General features: G+C 38.9%; 1 protein-coding gene across 1 annotated transcript in view; it reads left to right on the forward strand.

The window, feature by feature from the left end:
* Nucleotides 1-26,502, forward strand: part of LOC110060125 (uncharacterized) — a 72,045-nt gene that overhangs the window by 26,355 nt on the left and 19,188 nt on the right. Inside the window, exons 2-14 of the mRNA XM_089280506.1 lie at nucleotides 3,389-3,506; nucleotides 3,996-4,152; nucleotides 4,446-4,618; nucleotides 5,213-5,372; nucleotides 6,082-6,254; nucleotides 7,006-7,245; nucleotides 9,052-9,172; nucleotides 10,040-10,111; nucleotides 12,694-12,765; nucleotides 21,242-21,315; nucleotides 21,457-21,617; nucleotides 22,300-22,496; nucleotides 23,554-23,625. Of these exons, the coding sequence (XP_089136632.1) occupies nucleotides 3,413-3,506; nucleotides 3,996-4,152; nucleotides 4,446-4,618; nucleotides 5,213-5,372; nucleotides 6,082-6,254; nucleotides 7,006-7,245; nucleotides 9,052-9,172; nucleotides 10,040-10,111; nucleotides 12,694-12,765; nucleotides 21,242-21,315; nucleotides 21,457-21,617; nucleotides 22,300-22,496; nucleotides 23,554-23,625 (1,766 nt within the window). The 5' untranslated portion in view covers nucleotides 3,389-3,412. The remainder of the gene's footprint in view (nucleotides 1-3,388; nucleotides 3,507-3,995; nucleotides 4,153-4,445; nucleotides 4,619-5,212; nucleotides 5,373-6,081; nucleotides 6,255-7,005; nucleotides 7,246-9,051; nucleotides 9,173-10,039; nucleotides 10,112-12,693; nucleotides 12,766-21,241; nucleotides 21,316-21,456; nucleotides 21,618-22,299; nucleotides 22,497-23,553; nucleotides 23,626-26,502) is intronic.

Below are 26,502 nucleotides of genomic sequence, written 5' to 3' on the forward strand. Positions count from 1 at the left end.
AATGTATGAAATGACCCTCATATCAAAGGAAAACTATTATTTAATATCATTTTCCTTTTGATGCATTTCAAACTCCATATTTTTCAAAAGCTCTCATTATGTCATCTACTGCTACACCTTTCGTATAAAATGAGGAATGATATATACTCGAATGCCTTTTTCGAGGATCTGTAAGTTTCTTGTCAAAAATCGACACTATCAGCTTAATATTTAGTTTATTGATTCTCTAAATATTTACCTAGATGCTTACTGTTTATTTATCCCCCGAGAACACTTCTCGTTTCTATAAGGAACCAAAATTTTAGCACAAATTAGCCCTACACACCTGTCAAGAAGACCGCCATCTTGGATTTACCTATGATGCAATGTGAATGACACCGATGGTTGTTTTTTAGTTTTTCGTGTAATCCTGACACAAATTTCTACTTCTAACAACTTCGAGGGGAAATAAAAATGTTTTCCCTTTTTTTCAAATATCTAAAGTACTGATAAAACGATCGTGACCATATGTTTAGAGGATCTTCTCCGGAGCCTCGTTTCCATGCTGAAGCTATTTTTTGCGAAATTTTAAATTAAGAAATCTCACACAAAGCTACTCATTCAGAAGGGTTATCATACAAATTTGAAAACAACTCATGCAGTAGTATCAGCTGATAACACTTAGGTTTTGTCCTTAGGTTTGGTACCGAAAAGTGGTCTGGCCCATGGACTATAAGGGCGCACATGTCGCGAGTATGCGATGACAGAATTTATGTCCAATGTTAATGTAAACATCGATCCTGTTAGTGCGACCCCTACCTAACCTTAACGAAATGTAGGAGTTTTGGAAAGATCAGTTTCTGACCTTAAATTGCTAAACAAGCCCCTATTAAAACGAAAAGAATTGGGGACAAGAAATCCCAGTTAATACCTAAAATGAGTAAAAGGGATTTCCTGAAAAAGAAGGCGGAACGAACTACAGATCAGTCTTGCTGGGCTGATTTAATTTCAAAGCGGCGAGAAATGAAAGCAAGTCAATTAAATATGCCAAACGCAAATACTTAAGCGATAACCTTGCTACGAACAAAAAAGATCCCCGAAAAACTTGGCTGCTAATTAATGAGCTGAGCTCTCGTCAACATAAGAAAGTTATTGCACATATTGAAATCGAGGATATAAAAATATGCTCTGTATCTGAAAAGGCGGAAGTTCGTTATATCTCACACATTGGACATAACTTGACTGGTAGTGTTTCAGAAATTTACTTCACTGCAACAAACAAAACTTTCTCCTTTTTAAAGTTGAAGCACTAATGAAGTCCGAAAACTACTTAAAAAACTAGAAATCAAGAATTAATGCCATCCAAGGTGGTTACAACAGCGGCAGGTATTGTGGCACCATCCCTGGCATTCTTGTCCCATCAGTGGACAACGTACCACTCATTTTGTAGTAAGATGGAAGACATTAGTCTCCATAGCTGAGGTTTATTTTAACGGAAATTCACTTTTCTTCAACCCGGGCGTTGCCTATTTTGGATCAGGTTTGTTATCTGTAAGCAAAACACGTATTTATTGTGAAATATTGGATCTGGTAAAAACATGTGGTACAGTCTGGATGCAAAATCCTCATATCTTCCATTTTACGAGAGGGCATGGACAATAGACAAGAAATAGCCTGGGTCCATTTGAAATATTTCATTCCGGGCATAAAAAAATTTTTAACCGTAAATTTAAAACTTCTCGTTCGCTCATGAGCTAATTTTTATGATCCGCAAGAGAACGGACGCATATGTAGTCTGCGGAGCCACAGATACTTTGACAATGTTAAAACGCAATAGGATAACAGGAGAAGGGGCGCAATAAAAGCTGGCATCTAATTGTTTATTTCAATAGCCTTTTTATCTGTGAGCTCTTCTCATTTGCATTATGATGTAAACCAACTGGACGCGAGGTAATTTCGGACAGAAACCACACAATTGCCATGAAAAGGGCTATTCATGCCCAGCATGTGAAGTCATTTTCCATGCTTGCTATGAAAAATCTATTTTTCACGCCTGGCGCGGCAAAACATTGTTATTGTCGGTGTGTGGAGTGTTCTTCATGCCGGGCACGGGGAAACGCTGTTAAAAACATGAATCGTAAGTATATTTTCTTTGTAAATGAAACAATACCTTAGACAGAGTGGTAGTTCGTGGAATCGAATAATAATAGAACAAAGCATTTTATACTCTTAGTACTCGCAGGTCTTTAAAAGACAGCGAAGATTAGCATAGTCATTATTTTTCTTTCGGTTAGAGAGCGAGGCATCCCACAGCGAGTAAGTGGTAAGCGGTTAGCGGTCGCGCTCTTGAAAACTTTGCGCGGAATGTTAATCAAGACGGGCTACTCTCTTCTCCAGGCACTTTCATCATCCGGCACACCTAGTAAGTTGTATCCCTTGTGCATAGTTTTTAATACGTATAATTTCGAGGATCTTTAGCTCTTCAGAGAGTTCTTTAATTATTTAATAAGAATTGCTTTTTCAGGAAGATTCTTAAAACAGAATATTTCGCGGTTGATGCGGTTTGTTTTGCGCGTATTGAATATCTGTTGCTAGCTGGAACAACAACAAAAAAATTTAGTTGTAGTTGCGGGATTAATATGACTGTTCGCCCAAATGTGAAAAAGACGTTCTCAATCATTTAAGTGAAAATGGAGCACTCTGAACTCCACAGTTGATCGAGAGTTTTATTTGTCTTAGCGCATTCAAAAGGTACGAAAGCCAATTTCGTTCCGTGCTCATGATTGTTTCTTCAGGTCGTCGAGTGGCAATCCAGCACCTCTTATGATTGAGAAAAGTAAGAGGAAGGAGCAGTTTAAAGCCTTAGCAACCCAGAAAGTAATTTCGTTGTAATCAGCAAGCTTTTCCTTAAGTGATTCCTTGGCTACGTAACTTTTCTTGGGTTGGTTAATTTTTTGTTCCTTTTTTTTAAGGAAAACATAAATTCATCGATTGCTCCAAAAAATTGAAGGAACTTTTTCTAGCTGGTGGAAGCGGTGGATAAATTAAAGAAAAAACATAAACGATTTCAGCATACCATGTTGACTTCAATTCTGTTTCTGGCAACTAAGGGATGACAAAAGCTAGTGACCATCTAGTAAAGCATGAAACACCTTTTTTGTTGTGACGTGATTTTGATGACTGTATAAATTCTTGTTATAAATACAAGAGGAACGGCCAAAAATTAATGCGTGCAGGTCTTATTAGGGGAAAACAGTTTTCTCATGACATTGATTAAAATCTGATTGATTTCAAAGGTAATGGTTTAACGTCATCGTGATATGAATCGTTCTCCTGTCTCTGTGACAAACAGAAACAAAAAAAAAAAAAAAAAGAGAAAAGAGAAATAAATAATTCAGTCTTTTCGCAGGAATGGTTGGGTTTCAGTACTAGAATGCACGAACTTACGCCCACCCGTACCTTCAAGATGCTTTTCGTACTGTCTATTTTCATGTGGAACTTTGAAGAAGGCATCTATGGATTACCAGGTGAGTAGACACATGTTTGTTTTTTTTTTTTTCTTTCTTTCTATCATCGCCTGGCGGTACAGCTTTAATTTATATACAGTTCTCTCTAACAGTTTTTTAAACAGCAACGCAATTTAACGGAATTGATGCAATAACAGTATTGGAAGCTATAGACCTGACTTTCCCTAATATTTCTAGCAATCGTGCATTGTTAGGACAACAGACGTATTTAAGTTCGAGGAGGAAAAAAGGGATGGTGGTTTGCGTCTGACATCTGGCGATGTCATTTTAGAGGTTGGGGGTATAACCAGGATGGTACGATTTTCATTGCGATATTTTGCATCGATAAAAGCACTAAGATTACCTTTTCCCCTACCGAAGTGTGTGTACCCAAGCTTTTGTAGGTAGCTCACCTTTACAGGTTGGGAATTAATCAAAATTAGGTATCAGTATTTACTTGAACTCCTATCAAAATGTTCCTGAAGTTCATTGCCATTGTTTCTCTAATAGTGTGCGGCTCGGTGGTAGACAACTCTTTGAGAAGTCCTGAATATCCGAACAGGTACCCAAGCAGTATGCAGTGCAATTATACGGTTCCTATTCCACATGGAATGGCCCTGAATATTTACTTTGACGATTTCAAAATGGAATATGAAGATTTTTGCTCGTAAGTAGACGCAGCTACTGCTAAATTATACTTATGTTAAAGAATAGGGTCGCAGAAGCTTTTTATAGCATTCATTGCGTGTGCAAAACTGCAATGCGTGGTTCCGCAGTAAACTTTGACAGTGTTATGACGAAATTGATCATCAATAAGGGGACAGACGCATAAAAAAAACTGACGTCAAATTGTTTTTTACAGAAAAGGCAAACGTCTTACCAAATGTGGCTATGTAGTTGTTTCAATGGGTCCGTCAAGAAACTTACTGGTGTCGTATGACTGAAATCTGTGTTATTTAGGTACGACTACTTGGAGATTACTGACGAAAATAGCACAACAGTTGGTGTGTATTGCGGTGAGCAGACTGGGCGTACCGTTGATGTTACTGGAAGTCACATAGTGGTAACATTCCACTCAGACTTCTGGCAAGAAGAAAGGGGATACTTGATTCTTTTCACTTTTGTTTCACTGTGTAAGTCTAATCCGAATATAGCGCGACGCTTTTAAGTAGAGGCAATGACTATTGAAAAGATTCTTCTTGAACAGTGATAAAAATGAACTCCCCAAAAAAGTGCATGACTAAATTATGTTATTAACTTAAAAATAACCTCATCTCTCTGAATTAAAAAGAACAATCTTTCTTCGATTTGCATGAACTTGGTGCAGGAAACCTGTTTATCAGCCTTTAGAGTATTTGATTGTTGATGTCCAATGCGGTCTTAACTTCCACTGGGTTTAACATGTGATTGACAAAATAGTTCAAGAAGTTATATTTCAAACACGAAAGACCGTGTTTGACCACATTTCCAACTACCGAGAAGAGAGTTGAAAATACGACGCGTAGACTAGTATTTTTAACGAACTTCGAAGTTTTTGGAAATCTGGTCAAACACTGTCTTGGCTGTTTGACATATCTTCTCAATCGGAACTAAAACTGAGGAGAAAAGGGGAAAATGAAATCGTAAAAAATCCCTGCTGATTAAAACCGGATGTTCAAACTCCGTCGCGATCATGATTACCTTTGATGAATTATTAATGAGTTTGAGACTAATATTTTGTCTTTTAGCCTGCGGCTCAGTGGCTTTTGACTCGCTGAAAAGTCCTGGATATCAAAGCAACTACCCGAGCAGCATAGACTGTCTTTATTCGGTTCCTATCCCACAAGATTGGCAGTTAAATGTTTACTTTCACGATTTCCAACTGCAAGAAGATAATTCCTCATGCAAGTAAGAAACGGCATCATGTACATATTTTATCATTGTTATTTTACACACTTTAACAATTAGTACATCTTAAGTGCAAAAGTAACGCTAAAAGGAAATTGCACTCTCGCAAAAGTAAATCAATAAAGGTGGTAAAAGATTAAAGGAAATAAATATTAGAATAATAATAGACTGATATGTGTTTTTATATATATATATATATATATATATATATATATATATATATATATATATATATTCTTGGAATTTATCCTGTTTCTAGTGTTCCATTGTCTGTAAATTTCTTAGGCCCCGTCCACACTACACCGGAGCAATTTGAAAACGCAGCTGCTTTATTTCTCCGGTTATTCCGTCCACACTAATCCGTCACGAAAACGGAGCTTTTCGAAAACGCTCTTTAAACCAAAGGAATTTGAAAACGCCCGCTTTGTGTTTTAGTCGCGGCACAGAAACATTTTGAAAATGAAACTTTTCGAAAACGATAAGGTTACGATAACCATGATAGTCCCTGCCCGAGATTTACTGAAACACAAATCCAAAATGGTTGCTGATTCTTCCTACGATGTAGTGTGGAAGGAAAACATTTGGTGCGTTTTCAGAGTGAAACTTTTCCGGCGTAGTGTGGCCGAGGCCTAAGAAACTACATAAAGAGCTTGACATGTCCATTGTTTCACATGTGTTGTTTGTTTGTTTGTTTGTTTGTTTGTTTTAGCCATGACTATTTAATGATTCTGAATGAGAAGAAGGAAACATTTGGTGTGTACTGTGGATTGAAGACTGGAAAAACGGTTTTTGTATCGGGAAACTACGCAGTGATAAAATTCCATTCAGACGATAGTGTTGAAGAAAGAGGCTTTCTGATACTTTTCACCACTGCGCCTGCCAGTAAGTAAAGCTTCGATGTTTGACAGTACTGATAATGAGCTAGCGGATTATCAATGCATGGCCGCTTTCCGTTCAACCAAAAATTTAGAAACGCGGAAAAATGGTAAGGACATTTACTGGGAAAGTTTCTAGAGAATCTGGAAATTGTTGAATTTCCGAAAATTCCGGAAATTCCGGGAGGAAAGTCAAATGGATCGGAAATTCCCGGTAATAAATTTCCGAAAAATTCGGAATACCTCGAAAGATAGTCTTTTTTTTAAGAGAAATTCCAGAAAATGCTATTCCATTCGCCACTGGAAATTTCCGGAAATGCAATCCAGAACTTTTGGTTGAATGGAAAGCATCCTATGCATTTGACATTATGTGACCAAATAACCACAGGTTTCATCCATTAGCGTACCGAAATTCGTAATTAGCCAATCAGAAGCCGTGTCTACTGTCCTGATATCCTGCGATATCAAGACACTGACCTGATATGGCTACGATGTAATGGTCATTTGGCCGAATTGGGTTACGGTAAATACCTAATCGTACCATTTTGCTACGCTTCGGCTGCAAATCAGGTTCGTTTGGCCTCACCATGGGTATTTTGAATACGAACAATTGCTCGACCAAACTCGCCTGGGCGAAGTGTAGCAAAAAAGTACGATTAGGTATAAATACTACACGGCCAAAATATTCGGCGATCTCTACGGATAGTCCAATTTACATCTTAAGACCGTTCTCTATTTTGTGTTCCTGTTTTGAATAGAGCCCAAAGTCATGCTATCATCTCGTGTTGTGCGAACTTTACCTGGCTACATTATCTCCACTTGCTCGGCTACTGGAACTCCCCCCGTGTACATAGCATTAGTAAGGAACTCTACAACACTAACAAACACGACCAACAAATATGTTGAAGATATCCAATCATTCGAGGAAGGAAAGTACGCTTGCGTGGCCAGCAGCACGTATGGAACAGACGTCAGAGAGTTTAAAGTCATTTTCATAGGTGAGAACTGTGAGATAAACAATCTCAGATACTGATATATGCAATTCTGATGGTATATATGTAAAGGATAGTGACGTGAAGAGTTAAATATGCCATGGTTTTGCTATTGCCAGGAGTTATCACTGCAAGCTCCTTGATTTCTATCGAATGTTAGTACAAGTTCACTAGCGTTCTATCACGAATGCCGTTCTCTCGCTACTCACTATCTATTCTGTTGTAAATGGCGAGTAGCCTGGTAGTTTGTAGTTGTTGACAAAATGGCAGCGGCTTCTTTGCGTCTTTTAAGTGTCTGTCAAGAGAAAATAGATAAGTGTTTAATGACTACTAGATTAGTACTAAAAAGATAAGGTCATTCGCTCTCGATTGCCGTACTTGATAGTTGACTCATACTATGCTCTAGTGTTCTGATGGACAGCTCGCTGGACTCCAGATCGAGCTGTCTGGTTTTGAGCTCTGACCGGATTCGATGCGTTGTGTTCTTTACTCTCTCAGTGCCTCTCTCCGCCCAGTTGTATGAACGGGCACCGGAGAATTTATTGCTGGGGTAACTCTGTGATGGACTAACATCCCATCAACAGGGGAGTAGAAATACTCTTAGTCGCTCAACGCTACCCAAATCGGGATAAGCTCCAGTGCATGGAACACTTGGTCCAGCACAGACTGTTTTAACCATGTTTAAGATTATCATACATGTTTTTATACCACGCCAAAGAAAATACAACCAATCAGAATACAGGAAAGCCGTTGTATATTCGACAGTATTTCTTCCAAGCTTCCCGTCATGCGCCGCGCGTATGTCGCATTGATTGCGTTGACCAAGGTATTTTCTATAGCATGGTATAAAATAGTTATGCAACACTATCTCTCTCGGTGTACTTAACAATTGTTCTAGGAGCGCGCGTTGGATATGAGATGGTAGATAGCCAACAAGGCGTGGAGCGCCAAGTTGGCTATAATCATCTCACATCCAACAAGCGCGAGTGGAATACTTGTTTTATTGAAAACGTTCCCAAAATATTGAAAACGAAGCTAAGATAAGACTAGAAACGCCCCCCAAAAATCACGCATACGCTTACAAACGAGCGCGCGTTGGATATGAGATGGTAGATAGCCAATAAGGCGTGTAGCGTCAAGTTGGCTATAATCATCTCACATCCAACAAGCGCGAGTGGAATACTTGTTTTATTGAAAACGTTCCCAAAATATTGAAAACGAAGTTAAGATAAGAATAGAAACGCCCCCCAAAAATCACGCATACGCTTACAAAATTCGTAGAGCTTGGTAAAATGGCTCATAACACAAGATGGCTCAGCCACTCTCGAATTGCATTGTCCAATGATCTAGTTTTAATAACATAGAATATCCCACTTGTTACTTGTATTAATATTTTCTTGGTATACCAAGGAAATTAAAGTGACTCCTGGGATATTCTACGGTGTGCCACTCGAAAGCGTTGCATAACTATAAAATATAATACTATCGTCATCATCATCATCATCATCATCATTATTATTATTGTTGTTGTTATTATTATTATTAATTTTTGTTTTAGTTTTTTCAATGTTTTATCGTTTTGCTACTATTGGATGATTTGCAAATAAAATTACTATTAGATTTCGAAAAAATTCATTATTATTGTTGTTATTATTATTATTATTACTATTATTATTATTATTATAATTATTATCATTATAATTATTATTATATACTCAGTCGTATACGTGTTAGCCCATATTTGCTAGTTCATAAATATAGCTAGTGATCTTTGCTTACACATAGATGTAAATTTATTTTTGTACCATTTAGATTGCGGAAATCGGTGTCTTCCTAAAGTTTACAAAAATGCAATATCAAACATCATCTACTGCAGCAATTTCACATCATCCAGGGAAGTAAATTATTGTGTACCAAAAATGACGCATTATATGTAAGTTATTCCCCCTTTTGCTATTTTTATACGTTACTTCTCCTTTTTCCGTCACTGAATGATCTTCAAAGAGATATTATAAAGGTGACTCATAACGGCTTCCAGCATTTTTCAACTAATCTTCTTTGAGGGATCAATGCTACCCCTCGCCTATTTAGTCAGTGTCACAATAATAATATCAAACAATATCCAATCATTGGTGAACAAATTATGGCCTATTTTGTAACTGGAAAGGTTACCATAGCAACATAATAACCCATTTAGACAACAATAATTTTAGCTTTATGAGCTCATAACTCAGAATCGATCTTCGTGACCGATCTTAAATATACTGAATACACAGGCGATGACAGGGCACTAATTGCCATAGGTCCATAGTTACTACTGTTATTAGCTAGGTTAATTTTGTTCTGAGGAAAGGAGTATACTGTAAAGTGCACTTATTGGAACCAGCAGGGGCTCTCCCTATAAATTAATTTGGCTTCGGCCTGTTTAATGTCCAAAAGGGAACACTGTTGTAACTATCCACGTCAATATCGTACAAAGATCTAGCGGGATACCGTCGGGGTACCACTGAAATTAGCTGATCAGTTCGGAAATTTGGTCTGATGGGATAAGGTAAATTTATCGGGCTCTTATTTTCACGCCCATACTGACATGCATTGATTATTACTAAGATTACCGACAAGGTTTTATCACTTCTCTTTCCCTCCCCTCCCTCCCTCCCTCCCTCTTTATCCCCTTTGCTGGAGGAGAGAAACCATCGAGGCATATTGTAGAAGCAGGAAGAAATTAAATGCGAATAGCCCAAAAGAGTCTTTTAAATCTAATTGTTTTCAATCTAAGTGCTTTTTTTTCTCCTGGTAGGTATATCTCTTCAAGCAATCTTTCAAATCTTACAGTTGAAGTATTCTCTAAATTCTCAAATCTGGAGACTCTGTGAGTGTAATTTCTTTGCAATGGCGGATCCAGGGGTAAATAAATATAAGAAAAAATATGTATAATGAATAACTCAGGTCTTGGGGTAGGGTCCGCGAAGTGTGCCTCTCCCCTCCACCCCTGCCCTCGTTCATTCCAAAAGGAATGGAACGAAAATACTTCTTCAGAAACAGAGCCACAATCCCAGACAAAAAAGTTGGGACACCAAGCAAGTTCTCCCCTCCCCCCACTTACAATGTTGATAATCAGGAGATTTTTTCCTTTTTGTTGAAAAAAAACCGCAACGTTTTTCGACATTGATTAGGGGGGATTGGGGATAGGTGATCTAGCTCAACTGTCCCAACTACTTTTGTCCGGGATTGTAGCCTGCACTAAAGTCGCCGCTGTCGGGAAATCTTATTAAGCGTGTTAAACCTAATTTTGGTCAACTGGTACGGGGATGGGGGGAGGGCTTCTGAGGCTCAGCCTGTATCTCTTACAGCATTAAAGCCATGGCAATGAAACTTGCAGGATATATAAGACATTCAAACTATTGAAATCGTGTTACATTGAACAATGACTTCACATATAACTTAGAAATGACGCCATCAGTTCGGAATAATTTTTTAAACGTAAGACAAACGTCAAAAAGCGCATGAAAATTATCAAAACCTACAACGAAATCTATAATTAGCTTAAAAAGTAAAAGATACTGTAATAAAGCCATTAAATGCAAAATGTAAATAAATAAATAAATGAATAATGATAATAATAATAATAATAATAATAATAATAATGATAATAATGATAAAATAAAATTGAAAAACATGTCTGTCAAAATATTGTTGCAGACCCTTGACTGATGATATATGCCACACAAATTTGGTTCCAAATAGGTCTGAGGGAACTTCTTTAAACTCCTCACTCCCTTTACTAGTCTGAATAGGGTAAAACGTGCAAAAAATGAGCACCTGATCGTACAAGTTTTGCTTTTATGTGAGTGTACACAACTGTCCTTTCTGCTCTAGCGGAGTCATGTAAGGCTCCTAATGAGACAAACCATATCTCAAAGGCATTATGGTTGTCAAGACTTGCTCGAATGCTCTGGCATCATTATCTTGACATTGGTCAGGTAGTATTATTAGTAAAAACACTTTTCAACAGTGTTTCTTGAGTACAAGGAGCCCCCTCCCCAACACAAATAAAAAATCTCTGGATCCGCTTTCAGTTTTCTCCATACATCTGTCCATTGATAATTTATTATTAATACAGCCTGTTAAAAGGTTATAAAGCGGTTGCGTATTTGCAGTGGTTCACACGTACAATTAAGAAACGTAGTTTCGTGACCTAAGTGCTTGCCGATTTTCCAGCAATCCGTGAAGAGATGCGGAGAGTTCACCAAATTGATCAAAGCCTTTGAATAACTTTTGAACAACTTGTGCTTGAATTCTTGGTAATTATTAGAGACCTGGAGAGAATCCTCTCTTAGTGAAAACAATTTCTAGGAGACTTTTTCGCAGTATTTTTTTTGTTCTTTCCACAGTTTGGTGTCGTATGGGGAAAGAAATATACTTATTGAACAAATCAATCCACCTGCAGGATGTTTCTCGTTTAATCCTCACCTAGTATCCTCTCCTTTGAAGTAAAAAATAATCCATTCCAAGCCTGTGTTAACTATAAAAATTTGATACATAGAGCGTGTTCTCTCGGTTCCCTTAAGCCGTTTCACGTATTCGGGACTATATCGAGAAGCTTAAAAATCACTGTTCTTATATATTGGAATCCGTAAGACTGTTGTGAAGCCTATGCAGGAGGAACACCAGAAGATGTTAAGACGGAATCCACTGGAAGTTTGAGTAACAAGTGGACAAAAATCTAGTACCAATATTTTTTACATCATATTGCAAACTTCTGTGTGACTGTTTTAAATATCTTCTCAAAAAAAAAAATCATTTCTAGCAACACCAAACGTCGAAAACAAATGTTGACTTCGTATGAAACACTTGAAAGTACTGGTGAAATGAAACTGATGATGAAATTTTACTTGTGTTTGCACAATTCTTCTGAACTTTGAAATTTATTTTCTCTCGTTCCCATAGGGAATTGTTTTTGGTGTTATTTCAGGTAATTATTTATATCTTTAAAATGTAAAAAGGACTGTAAAATACTTAGAATTATTCTGGTACTGATTTTTGTCCACTAAAAGCTAAATTTTCTGTCGGATTTCGTCTTAAAATGTTAAATGTTAAATATTGAATATTTTTAATGGCCAATACGCCCAGCTTCACCTAGCTAGTTCATAGGCATGTCGCTTAACCTGAGCGGAACAAATATTTCAAATACCAATAGGCTTAACAATCCCAACGAGCGTGGCGGGAAGTTGAACTGGAGTCTACCGAGAAAGCCCCCCCACCCCTTCGCGAGAAACAACTCCAGCTTAGTGGTCAGAGCGGGACTTGTATCTTGAAGTCGGGTGCCCTGACCACTCGGCCAGGCTCCCTCCACTAAACTATAGCTACAATAGGTAAAACTCTCTTTCTTTGAAATCAATCAACTAAGTTCTCTTCACTGACTAAATTTATCAATCAATCCATCAATCGCAGAGAATTGCCTTCATGCGGTATCACTTTTCTCCCTGACGGAGTATTTGCCACATTGACATATCTTCGTTCTCTGTAAGTGATTTTTATCTAATTAAGAGTATAAAACATGAGTAATCCTGTGTCCAGCCTATTGTTTTATGGGTGTAGAATTAACACTAGAAAACATAAGGGGAAAGTACAAGATTTTAATTATCATTTAGGGGTACGAAACCAAGCTAGGAAGCGATAACGCGAAACACTGTGGACGTAAGGTCAGGCATTTTTCTTGAGTTTAGTTCAATTCCGCAAAGGGATCGTAAGTATTCTTATACAAACTTTTATATTTTCGCCAAGACCGCTATTACGCAAGACGATTGTCTCACAGCTGGAGCTTGGGCTGTCTGTGCGTATAACCAAACTAGAGAAACAAAGATAAACAAATCACAAGCCATCAAAATGTGGTTACCATGGCAACATAAAGCTGCCCCAAAATGACATGTCTCACCCTATTGTTGTGGGAAGATTTGAGGTAAACTAGAGGGCTAATTGTTCGTATAGTGTGATCGTCCGGGTGAGTGTAGTTTTGAAAAGAACTGTTGGTGGTGACTGACGTTTCGACAACCTGAGCGGAAGTCATCTTCAGAGTCAAGTGAATAGTGTTTGTCAGTCGATGATGTTATAAGTCTGGTCCGTTGAACGTGATTGGTCAGTATAGCCATGATGGTATTGGCTGAAAGACTCGTGTAAAGTTTGTCATCAGTCCTTGGTGGGTTTCGATCCGTCTATTGTTAGTCAAATAGGTCGGTTTTTGGTCCGTGTATTGTTTAAAAGTCGGTCTGTTAGAAGTCCGTTTGTCGGTTTCGTTTCTGTCGTGGATAAGTCGTTTGTAAGGCGCCGGTAGTTGTTGACATCTGTTAAGAGGCGTTTGTTCTAGGTTAGTGTACCAGCTTTCCAGAGTCAGTCGTTGAAAATAGTTTGTACTGTAGGTTAAGCACTGAGCAGAGTCCTAGTCAATGTTGTGGTTTGTCAGTTGATGATGTACAGCAATGTGATTGTTGGCATCACCATTTCTCGTGGCTCGTTTGTGTTCAGTCAGTCTCGTGTTAAGGTTTCTGCCAGTCTCACCAATGTAGGAAGCCTGGCAGTCGGAGCATTTGATCTTGTAAACTGCTCCCTGTCTGTCGTTAGGTAAGTCTCTGTCTTTCTCGTTGGTCAGTAAGTGTCGTAACGTAGTTGTAGGTTTGTGGGCTACACGAATGTTGTAGGGCTGTAGGATCCCTGAGATGGTCTCAGAAGTGCCCTTAATGTACGGTATAGTCACTGTAGTAACAGGTGTAGGGTTCCTGTTCGTAGCGTCAGCTTCAATAGGTCGGTAAATATTTCGTCTAATAAAGTCAGCGTTGTAGTTGTTTTTGTGAAAAACACGTTCAAGGTATCTGTTTTCGTCACGTAAGCTGTCCGGTGTCTCACAAACTAGTTGCGCTCTTCTCGTCAAAGTCTTTATAGTCGTGGCTTTGTGTGAAGTCGGGTTGTAGGATGGTTCGTCAAGTAATCTGTCGGTATGCGTCGGTTTTCTGTACACTGTCGTTCGTAGTTCGTTGTTGTCGCGGCTTACCAAACAGTCTAGAAAAGGAAGTTTTCCATTTTCTTCGATCTCTTTAGTAAACTGGATGTCGGCGTTCTGTTCGTTTAGGTGGTCGTGAAAATCGTCAATTTCGTCTTTGTGAACGGCGTTAAAGGTGTCGTCAACGTAGCGTAACCAAAGCGGTATCGTTTGTCGGCAAGTTGCAAGGACGCGTTCCTCCACGTGTTGCATCACAATTCCTGTGACAGCAACAGAAACAGGCGACCCCATTGCTGTTCCATGCAACTGTTTGTAGTGTTTACCGTTGTACTGAAAGTAAGTCGATGTAAGGCAAAGGTTCAGTAAGTCCATGATGTCTTCTGTAGGTAACGGTAGTTTCACAGTTTAACCGGCGCCTTACAAACGACTTATCCACGACAGAAACGAAACCGACAAACGGACTTCTAACAGACCGACTTTTAAACAATACACGGACCAAAAACCGACCTATTTGACTAACAATAGACGGATCGAAACCCACCAATGACTGATGACAAACTTTACACGAGTCTTTCAGCCAATACCATCATGGCTATACTGACCAATCACGTTCAACGGACCAGACTTATAACATCATCGACTGACAAACACTATTCACTTGACTCTGAAGATGACTTCCGCTCAGGTTGTCGAAACGTCAGTCACCACCAACAGTTCTTTTCAGAACTACACTCACCCGGACGATCACACTATACGAACTACTGATACTCCTGGGTTCAAACCATTTACAGGGCTAATTGTATCAGCTGAAATATAAAATAATATATAAAATACTTAAGAGCCAGTTCCTGTAAATACCGAGAATGAGGTGACAGTCGCGAAATTTTCGATTTCTTCATATTTTGGCCAGATAACCTCTGTAGTGAGTTGTTTTCGAAAATACCATTCAAAGGTCCTGAAGCGCTTTAGTTTTTTCGAAATCGAGGAAAGTTTGAAAATCACCATTTTAGCTGCCTGACGCCGCCGAAAATGGTCGAAAATTGTGCATTTTCTTTTCGCTCGTACAGATCAACGCAATGATATCTACCAATATACTTTGGGTAGCTCATAGTGCATGTCTTGCTGTTTCTAAAGCATTAATTTGATTAGTAAAAGCTCCAAGTTTAATAATATTTTAGGCCGATAAAAGTACCTTCATCGAAGCTCGTGAGCGAAATGGCTCATTTCAGCTAATTTCAATACCATCAAAAGCCCACTGGTACATTGAATTTGAAGTCGAAACTAAAATTTTCTGAAAGCCCATACTCTATATTATGTTGCGTGAAAGTCTCTTTCGCGGCCCGAAAAAATTAACCCGTCGAGAGACATAAACGTGTGGTACATTTTTGTAAATTCGTCATTCGCGAAACCAACATGGAACTTAGCCAGCTACCTTCATCAAGAACAAAAATAAGCGAATGGAAACCTTTTCCGTCAATAAGGATACTTGCAATCTGTTTTTTTTCTCCTTTTAGATTGACCACATGATTAACTTTTGCAAACATTTGCAGTTAAATCAAAATAGACGCTGTTTTTGGTACATTTTAATGTTATGCAAATATATTTTGATCGCCGGCACGTGCATATCGCCCGAAACTGATTTTCCTTCCGCCTACTGTATGTTTCTTTTAGAAGGTTACAACTGTAGCACACATTATTCGTTCAATATCGGCAGTTTTAACTTTTGTGGAACACCCATGGCCGCAACCAAACTTGACTTCAAGTAAAAAAAACATTTTGAAACGTGAAGTTTGAGTAAACAATCGATTACAGTTGCATCCGTCATGTTTGGCGTAAATATTCGAGCACAACCATTTCACGTAAACAGGTACACTCTACTTTAAAAACAACCGTCTCATCGCAGCATTTCTTGAAATCCTGGTCTGAGACCAGGTAATGCCGATAACAAAGCGCGAGCTGTTGACGAAACTTCATGATCAACTGTCGAAACGTTGTAGTTGTGGAATAAGCAAGATGATTCAAGCTTTGTATTTCTTACCCGTGTGCTTGCAATTCTTATGGATACAGTTCCCCTGTTTTTCACCAGCAGATTTATAGATGAATCGTTCGTTTCCTATCACTTAATATGGTACATACCTCTGAATAAAACACATACTGTGACATCACTTTTCTTGGAGTGTTCCAACAGGCGTCCGCCAATTGCAAAACGTAAGCAGCAAGACAGAAAACTACAAAGGCTTCTTCGTCAATCGCACTACGCTGTCCAGATTTCTTTCTTACAAAGTTTCCAGACTTAGCTCTCTTTTAAAATTCCAAGACTTCGCCGTTCTGTTGGCCAGTCCGAATAACTGTTATGGCCTTAGTTGATTAAGTACTTGACTTTGTTTGGTGGTCCCAGTTCGGACAATTAGGCAAATGTGGATTGCGTAACAATCGGCCACTGTACCAAACAAGTCAATATCTGACGTTTTGCAAAGTGAGTGAAGGTGGCGACGTGGACCTCGAAGGGAGGGAGACACCCATATAAGAAGGACGGGGGTGCTCCTGAAAAATTTTGATCCCCTAAGATCCCCTAAGAGGTACCAAGATCCTTTTTTTTCTCCTCTAAAAGATACCATTTCTTACATAACACATCTCCCCGCGTCATATTTTTTTCGGCTCAATACCCTAAAAGGCATAGCAAAAGCTCCCGCTTTGGACCTTTTGAGGCTGAACACCCTAAGGGCTACTAAAACTTCATTTTTAAGCCCTAAAAGGTACGACGAGCTCCCCTGCCCCGGGGGGGGGGGGAGGGGGGGCGTGGACAGGGAATCCAAACTGCGCCTTGCTCGCCTCGTGTAGGCAGGGTGTTTTCTCTATGTCTGGTTGAAAAAATGGAAACTACAGTCGATCCTGCACAACCATCTCTCCACAAAGGACCACCTCTCTGCAACGGCCACTTCTTTTCACTCCGGCGGACGGTCACTCTTATTTTAATCTCTCTAGAACGGCCACCTCTTGACGACAGCAACGGCCACTATAACACGTCCCAACTGCCAAAAAAACCTCTTCACAACGGCCAGTTAATCAACAACTGACGAACGCTGTCTATAAAACCCCATTTTTTATTGGACATGGTCACGAAACTTGATCCATGCCGCAGGTCTTTGGTCTCTATTTCTGTTTGGTTTCTGTCTTGTTGATCATATATTTTGATCATGTTACGAATTTACATGTTACACTAAGCCTTTTTTAAGATAAAAATGTTGAAACCCAAGAGAATATCGGTGTCATATTTCACCCCTACTGGTACCGCTCCATAACGGCGACTTTCCTCTGTCCCCAAAGTGGCCGTTGTAGAAAGTTTCGACTTTATTACCGTTAATAAAAAAACACACCCTTCCTACTGAACTTTAAAATACAGGTATATTGCTCCAGGTTTTTGGTGTAGAAATGCACCAGGGACATGACTGGGATGAAAAAAGAACGCCTGGGAGGCACTAGTCTTAAATGGGTACGTGTTGAGAATTTACGTACATATTCACTCCTGTTACCGGTTCTTTTTTAAACCTATATAAACTATACAGTCGAACGTCCACTAACGGTCACCTCTCCACAGTGAACGCCTCTCTCTACAACAGACACAGTTTTTTTGTCCCGGTGGACAGTCCATACATTCGCTCTTATTTTTGCCTCTGAAATGCGCAAAATAAGGCTACAATACATAATGCCTAACTATTTTATACCGCCTAATTATTGATGGGAAGTTCGCTAGGTCAATAATTGTGAATTCTCAAGGTAAAATATAGGAAAATTTTAGATCTTCTGAGTGTCCGATTTTTGGAAAGCGCCCATATTATTGTCTTTATAGTTTATCAGAGGGCAACAGGAGTGAATACGTATGTAAACTCACACCGCGTATCTCAGATCTGATGCCCTCTAGGCCTCCTATGGCCTTTTTGTATTCCAGCCCTATCACCGGTGCATTTCTATTCAAAAAGTACGAACGACAAACATGTATTTTAAAGGTAAAGAGGAAAGGTGTTTGCACAACTTTTGTGAACGCGGTAATACTTTCCATTAATCTACGTAGACATGCCATGATAGCAGGACCCGCCCACGGCTCTGTCAGTTCGTCGAGTTCTGTCCTCTTGCAGAATTAAACAACACCCCCTTCCCCCTACATCCTTCAATTCCGTCCAAAAATGTTTATTTAGGCTGACAGTGCGAACCACGTTACTTGCACGAGCAAACAGTTTCACTCGCCGCCATCTTCACCCACTTTGGACACTTTGCAAATGGCCGTTTGTCACGCAATCCACATTTGCCATATGGTCTGAACTGGGACCACCAAACAAAGTCAAGAACTTACTCAGCTAACACCATGACAATTATTCGGACTGGCCAACAGAACGGCGAAGTCTTGGAATTTCAAAAAAAAACCGAAGTCTGGAAACTTTGTAAGAAAGAAATCTGGACAGCGTAGTGCGATTGACGAAGAAGCCTCTGTGGTTTTATCAGTCTTGCTGCTTACGTTTTGTAAGTAGGCGCGGACGACTGTTGGAACACCCCAAGAAAAGTGATGTCATAGTATGTGTTTTATTCAGAGGTATGTACTATATTAGCTAAAGAAACGAACTATTCATTTATAAATCTGGTGGTAACAGATAGGTGCAATTGTATCCATAAGAATTGCAAGCACACGGGTAAGAAATACAAATCTTGAATCATCTTGCTTATTCCACAACTACAACGTTTCGACAGTTGATCATGAAGTTTCGTCAACTGCTCGCGCTTTGTTATCGGCATTACCTGGTCTCAGACCAGGATTTCAAGAAATGCTGCGATGAGACGGTTGTTTTTAAAGTAAAGTGTACCTGTTTACATGAAATGGTTGTGTTCGAATATTTACGCCAAACATGATGGATGCAACTGTAACCGATTGTTTACTCAAACTTCACGTTTCAAAATGTTTATTTTTACTTAAAGACAAGCTCGGCTGTGACCATGGGTGTTCCACAAAAGTTAAAACTGCCGATATTGAACGAATAATGTGTGCTACAGTTGTAACCTTCAAAAAGAAACATACAGTAGGCGGAAGGAAAATCAGTTTCGGGCGATATGCACGTGCCGGTGATCGAAATAAATTTGCATAACATTAAAATGTACCAAAAACAGCGTCTATTTTGATTTAACTGCAAATGTTTGCAAAAGTTAATCATGTGGTCAATCTAAAAGGAAAAAAAAAAACAGATTACAAGTATCCTTATTGACGGAAAAGGTTTCCATTCGCTTATTTTTGTTCTTGATGAAGGTAGCTGGCTAAGTTCCATGTTGGTTTCGCGAATGACGAATTTACAAAAATGTACCACACGTTTATGTCTCTCGACGGGTTAATTTTTTCGGGCCGCGAAAGAGACTTTCACGCAACATAATATAGAGTATGGGCTTTCAGAAAATTTTAGTTTCGACTTCAAATTCAATGTACCAGTGGGCTTTTGATGGTATTGAAATTAGCTGAAATGAGCCATTTCGCTCACGAGCTTCGATGAAGGTACTTTTATCGGCCTAAAATATTATTAAACTTGGAGCTTTTACTAATCAAATTAATGCTTTAGAAACAGCAAGACATGCACTATGAGCTACCCAAAGTATATTGGTAGATATCATTGCGTTGATCTGTACGAGCGAAAAGAAAATGCACAATTTTCGACCATTTTCGGCGGCGTCAGGCAGCTAAAATGGCGATTTTCAAACTTTCCTCGATTTCGAAAACACTAAAGCGCTTCAGGACCTTTGAATGGTATTTTCGAAAACAACTCACTACAGAGGTTATCTGGGCAAAATATGAAGAAATCGAAAATTTGGCGACTGTCGCCTCATTCTCGGTATTTATAGGAACTGGCTCTTAAGACGGTTTGAAGTCTATGCCGGCAGACGTACCCATTTTCCTCTGCCTTCTATCCGCTCCCCTGCCGACCACAAAAAAATTCGGTATGCACATAAAATTTAACAAAAATCATTCCTGGGTTTAAAGGTGATGTTACATGAGCCGATTTTCAACGCCGATATTTAACGCAACATTGTTGCGTTGAAAATCGATGTCGTGTAACATGGCGCACAGAGCGACTTTTAACGCAACATTTCGTTGCGGCAACATGTTGCAAGTTCAACGAAAGTGATTAAAAACCTGCAATATTGTTGCCTGAATTTAGAACGTTGGGTTAAAAATCGTTTCGTGTAACATACCGTTGCCGACCGCTGCGCGTAACAAAGTTGCGTCAAAAGTTGTCTCCTGTAACATGGATTAAAAATCGGCCTTGAAAATCGGCTCGTGTGACATCACCTTAATATTTGACTAAATTTGGTCTTGAAATTAAAAATTATTTCGTGGTTTTCAAGTGACTTACATATTGCAAAGATCAGTTGGGATTCATAAAAATTTCGCTTTTCTATGGCGTCGATGACGGTTTTACAACTCTTATGACGTGACTTGAAACATGCTTTTAAATTAGCTACAAGATGACTTATTGTATTAACTGAAAAGCTGAAATTGAACATGTGTATACGATAATTTCACGGGGACGATATCGATGACGTAATGTTTGACATCACTTTTGACCCTTCAACTGTACTTAAACTTGTTAGTGTATCATCGAAACTTCTTCGGATCTTCCTCGAAAGTCTTCGGCAATCTTCGGTTATTTACCGAAATCTTCCGAATTTTCGGAAAATGTTCGAAAACGTTCGTGTAGCCTTCGGACAACTTTCGCGCTCACTTGTGAGATATCGAGTTGAACACTCGAAGATAAATGTCATACCTTCGCGCGCCATGCATTATTCTCTATTTAAGCAATCCGCTGCAACGTTGATTGAATTTCCCATTTTGGTTTGAAAACTGGCTTAATGTAAATTAAGTTACGAAGCTTATTAACAGTCTTAAGGAGAGAAACCATTTCCCACACGAATGTAATTTTGAAGAAGTAGTATTTTTATCAAATTTTCTTACATGCTACCTTTTCACAGGAATTTGTCTTCTAATGCTGTTAAATTTCTGCCTGAAGGGGTTTTTGCTCCAATGACCTTTCTTGAAGAACTGTAAGCTAACACGTGCACATCAGGGAAACTGTAAGACATGGGTGTATTGATATCCACATAGTTCATAACTACGACGGCGCGCTTGGTACTAAATGACTTCAAAGCATACCCAAATTTTGTTCTGACTGTCCTCTATTTGTCAGACGAGTGCCTTGTGACCTCACAGCGTTGTTCGGCAGAGCTACAGCAGGGTGACCCAGGGACCACTTCATATCGATTCTACCACAATTCATCTTTAGGCAGCTGGTTAAAACCAGGGGAGCTCCAATCAAAAACTTCCATCATCACCTTCAAAGCAATGGAGGTCAGCTGTTTGACAACAGGAGCCCATGGCCATGGGCTCTTGTTTGACAGTAATTTCCATTCCAGTCAACCTTATTCAGATCGGCGTCGAGGGGGGCGGTTGAAAGTCATCGTGTAAACCTGCGAGTCTTAAGCAATGACGATAAAAGTAGAAGGATTATAGCACATCTAAAAATATTTCCCTTACCCGTAACAAGGAACGATGATGTCATATAACTTAAAAAAGACGTCATCGACCACTATGCTTGAATTTGATTATTTTTTACAAAACGTTTGAAAAGAATTAAAAACTACTCCAAACAACAAAAAATGCTCGAGAAAGCTTATAAAAACTAAAATATTAAACAAGATACACATTATACTAAACGCGCAGGAAAGGTACCCAAAACGAATTCCCAAAGGAACGCTAATGAACCCAAATAAAAGAGAGAGCTAGATTCTACAGCATTTGCACTTGAAAAGACTCCCCGCATTAGCCTCTGTTGCAAGCTAGTTCCAGTTTAACACCGAAAATACGATTATGGTCTATTGCCAAGGAAACCCAATTTTCAAACTTCGTTAACTGCCGTTATGCCGCAAGACGTCAAATGAGTCTTAGAAAACTATGTATATCACAAGACAGTTGCTATGTAGCGATAATCTTTCTGATCCATATTTAAACTTACTGACAATTTGTTAAACAATACTATATACCTATACTGAGCTTTCCATTCCAAAATAACCATGCCATACTCATTTCAGAACCAGGAACATTTGCATGCTTTTTTCTTTTAAATTCAATTACTTATATGAACGTTTTGGTCCGCAGAGATCTTTCCTTCAACAAAATCCAAAATCTGCCAAAGGACGTATTCGCTTCTTCGACTTCGTTACAAAGCCTGTAAGTGTTTAAAAACACGAATGAACATTAGCGTTTCTGGCTGGTTAATTACCCACAAACAACTGCCAACAGCTGATTAGTAACAGCTAAATGACCTGCAACTAACTACTGACTACTGACTACAATCCGCTAACAAGAGAGGGTGAAAATTAAAAGACTAAATACCCATGAAGGCATGCTAACGAAGCTATTAAATAATGGAGAGGATCGAAACGTTAAAGGGACACAGTCAGCTGGCGCACATGCGCATTAGATGCTATTTCATAGCTAATTCGTATATCCCAGAGACGCGATCCATACTGTTTTTAACCAAATATGATAAAATAATATCATAGGAGGAGCAAAAGCAAACTCAAAAACAAGTTTTTCAGTAAACGATTGAAAATCAAGCAAAACACTGCGAAGATTGAAGCGGATTTCTAGATGTACTCGACGCGTATCTTTGATTTCAGGTTGAGGTGAACTCTTTTCAAAGTGAGAAAACTAGTGTCCAGGTCAGGCTGTCCCACAGCTGACTGTGTCCCTTTTATGGCCAAAACGTAATCCTCTGAATGCTTGCATACTTTTACATGCACTCGACAGTATCGATTATGTCCATAAATAGATAAATGCAGAAACTCCAGTGCAGTTACGCAAGATGCTCTGCTAAAGCAAAACCTTTAATTGATCATCCAAAAGCAAAACAAATTGCTAGAGAAAGTTTGTCCAATCACACAACAATTAAAAAAAAATAGCCCACCAAAGTTCTTTTCTATTTCTATTAAACAAGAAAATCCCAAATTTGTGAAAGGTAGCTCTCAGGATGTGATTGTTATGGAAATTTGTAGATTTTAGGGAAAGTCACCAAATTAGGAGTACGTTACATGTTACAAGTCACAAACCTTACCCTCCCCCTCCGCTTCTCTGTAAATTCTGCATGTTTTGGAACATTCGTGATTATCCTATCCATCTGCATTCTGGAATAATCTTAATCGAGCGAACGCGTCCGTTTAAAGCATTACGGCTCTTTCATTTCCTAACAATTGCTCTTAAGAACGATACATACTTCTTTTCACAGGGAGTTGTCTTTGAACGCTATTGAAGTTCTACCTCCAGGAGTGCTTGCCAATAACGACTTTCTACAGAAATTGTTGGTGAAATATAATACATTATATTTACTTTGCTTCATTTATCCATGGGTTGATAAATGCTGCGAGAATTATAGAAGAAAAAGTACAAATATAACTAATAAAGTATAACTACTTTTTCAAACCTAAACTGTTAGAGAGTATTATCCGACAGGCATTTGAGAAAGGAATATGTTTGAATTATTTGCCTCTTACGTTTGTAGGGAATATCTGAAACATGGCAGCAACAGGTATCCAGTTATTAAAATTTGCAACTATATCTGATGCTTGGAGATTTCGAACTTTAAAAAATGCAAGAAGAAATTTCGCTCAAGTTTGCCAGGTACATTCGTAAAAAGCAAGAAATCCAATTGACCTTTCTTCACAACTGTTTAAAACCGCTTTTTACAACAATGTCGATTCAAGGTTTTTGGCATTGATTGATCTTAATCGAAAGAGGAACAGGTAATTAATATAGACATTCCCCATACACTTTGAAAATTGTCTGTGTTCATATAACCGAAAACATAACTGAACATTAAGATTTATTCTCGTCCAATCTGCATTTTCATATAGCAAGTACCTGCGCACGTTCTTATGCGTTTTCATTTGAAGTTGTGTAATACTTGACGCGTTTTTATTTTTAGTTTACGCTAAAACGATTTGAATACTCCGATTTGGACGTCACGTTACGAGTTATTCCGTCAGTATTTTCGAACGTTTGTACCATCATTTTTGCACATCAAAATGGCAAAGTTAAGATATCCCTGAAGATGTCTCAAAATTTAGAAGCATCTTCGAAAGTATCCGTAGAAGAACCATTTGGTGCAGACTTAGTCTCAAGTAGTGAGGCACAATACGGTTATTATCATTAGAGTGGTTCTCAGTAAAAATATAATATTGCCTTTATTTTACCATCGGCAATGCTTATAGCACAAGTGCTACTGGGGTCCAGCAAACAACTGAAACAAATAATTCGAGTTGTACATAACATTGTTAAGAGTCCCTGTCCATAAATATGGAAAATAACTCGGCAAGGGTCGAAAATTCGATTTCGCTCATTTTCCTATGGTAGATAGCCTAGGGCATGACAAAAACTACTGGATAGTTTTTTTGGCAAAATATCCTTTTATTTCAAAGGAATATGCAAATTACCAAATTCCGTTAAAATCGTCATTTGACGCACCATTTTATTAAACAAGTTTGAGAGCCTCGCATGCAAAACCACATCATTCTTCCGTCTTTAAAATACTCAAATATTTTGGTGCAATGTTTAATTGTGTACTGGGTTGATTTTCGGGAATGTTGCGGTTTTTGTTGGCTGCAAAATAATTAAATTTCGAAGACATGTATTTCATTCACTTAAAAGTACTTCGTAAAAATAATTGATTTTCACCATGTGCGAAACCTTCAAATGGATTAAGCTTCTGGTGGTTGAATCGCAGAAGGATGGTCTACAGATTGCTGTAAAAATTTCTTTGGGCAAATGATTGTGAGCGACGCGAGAACTTTTCAAAGTACGTTAAAAATGCAGATATTTGACCATCCGTCGTCAAATTTCAATTTACGGGTTAGACATATATTTTAGCACGCGCCACATGTCTTGAGCTATATTAAGTTGAAATAGACACAGAGCTGATAATTTCGAAATGTTCTAACCTTATTTGCCGTAAAAGGCAGGTGCAAAAGCCGATTTGACGTGTTTCTGTCTCCATTCGTCGCACATAAAGCAGAGGTTTGCCTTTGTTTACACAACGTCCGATGTACATCGCCAACTGTCAACTTATTTAATGGTCGAATACCATGAATCTATGACCCTCTTTCGACACATATGATCACCACTGCATCTAAGTCAAAAACGACTAAGTGATTTGTAGATAGTTGCTTGCTTTGCACTACACCAAAATATTACGTTTGATCATCGTTTGATCTATTGCTGCTTGAATCCTTTGTTGCAGCGGTTCCTTGTTTGTTCGTCACGCAATGCTGTCATCCCATTTTAGGGGGTAGCGGTATGACAATTTCTATCCTAATACGTAAGGCTCCGTAAGGCTTGGAACCACAGGGAGCACACAGTCTTGTTGAATAGAGAGAGATTAAATGAAGCAATGGAAAGAATGAATAGTTAACCATTGCCCGTGTTGTCATCTTTTACTAGACCACCGCTACCTACGCGCCCTGTGTAAATACTGTAACGCTAAACTCGTACCTAGGTCTTTTCGCGCTGTGCAATTATTTTTGGTTTACATATGATACAGTGGGCTACCCTCGGGGAAATGGAAGGTGGCCGCTTAATAGGGGTTGGCCGCTTAATAGAGGTTGGTGCACCTTTTATATTTTTTCACTATCGTGTTATAAATTTCTTAGTAAACATGGAGTCAATTCAAGACAATCATTATAGACGTCATCCTCGGAGACCCAGGAGCAGTTAGTGGGAGCGAAGAAAAGTCTAAACGGGTGGGAAAAAAGTTCGAGCGAAGCCCCGTTTAGAATTTTTCCCCGCCCCCACTAACTGCCCCTTGGTCTCTGAGAATGACGTCTATCATGATTGTCTTGAATTGACTCCATGTTTACTAAGAAATTTAGCTAAATTTATAACCCGATAGTGAAAAAATATTCAAGGTACACCAACCTCTATTAAACGGCCAACCCCTATTAAGCGGCCACCACCCATTTCCCTTAGGGTAGCCCACTGTATTATATGTAAACCAAAAATAATTGCACAGCGCGAAAAGACCTAGGTACGAGTTTAGCGTTACAGTATTTACACAGGGCGCGTAGGTAGCGGTGGTCTAGTAAAAGATGACAACACGGGCAATGGTTAACTATTCATTCTTTCCATTACTTCATTTAATCTCTCTCTACTCAACAAGATTGTGTGCTCCCTGTGGTTCCAAGCC

The sequence above is a fragment of the Orbicella faveolata genome, unplaced genomic scaffold, assembly GCF_042242905.1.
Source record: "Orbicella faveolata isolate gen_17 unplaced genomic scaffold, um_ofav_v1 contig_12, whole genome shotgun sequence".
Lineage (NCBI taxonomy): Eukaryota > Metazoa > Cnidaria > Anthozoa > Scleractinia > Merulinidae > Orbicella > Orbicella faveolata.